Below are 274 nucleotides of genomic sequence, written 5' to 3'. Positions count from 1 at the left end.
GAAAAGGAGCTAGTAGTGGTAACGGAAAAAGAAATGGAAATAGTTATAGTTATGGGAGTGGTAGAGGAAACCCCAATGGACGAGGAGTTAGTAACGGAAATAGTAACAACATGAGTCAAGTCTCGAGCAACAACAATGGTAATAATGGTGATCCAGCTACTCCTATCTGATGTCACAGGTGTGGTAAGCAGGGTCACATGGAATATGAATGTAGAGATGCTGGAATTACTTGTTTTACTTGTCAACAACAAGGCCACATTAGCACCACATGCCC

At 42.0% G+C, this 274-nt stretch overlaps 1 protein-coding gene across 1 annotated transcript in view; it reads left to right on the top strand.

The window, feature by feature from the left end:
- Positions 1-274, top strand: part of LOC140919652 (uncharacterized) — a 1,619-nt gene that overhangs the window by 461 nt on the left and 884 nt on the right. Inside the window, exon 2 of the mRNA XM_073366254.1 lies at positions 179-252. Coding sequence (XP_073222355.1) covers positions 179-252 — 74 coding nt within the window. The remainder of the gene's footprint in view (positions 1-178; positions 253-274) is intronic.

The sequence above is a fragment of the Cicer arietinum genome, chromosome 3 (genome assembly GCF_000331145.2).
Source record: "Cicer arietinum cultivar CDC Frontier isolate Library 1 chromosome 3, Cicar.CDCFrontier_v2.0, whole genome shotgun sequence".
Taxonomy (NCBI): Eukaryota; Viridiplantae; Streptophyta; class Magnoliopsida; order Fabales; family Fabaceae; genus Cicer; species Cicer arietinum.
Note: the sequence above shows the minus strand (reverse complement) of the source record. Positions and strands in the feature narration are given on the sequence as shown.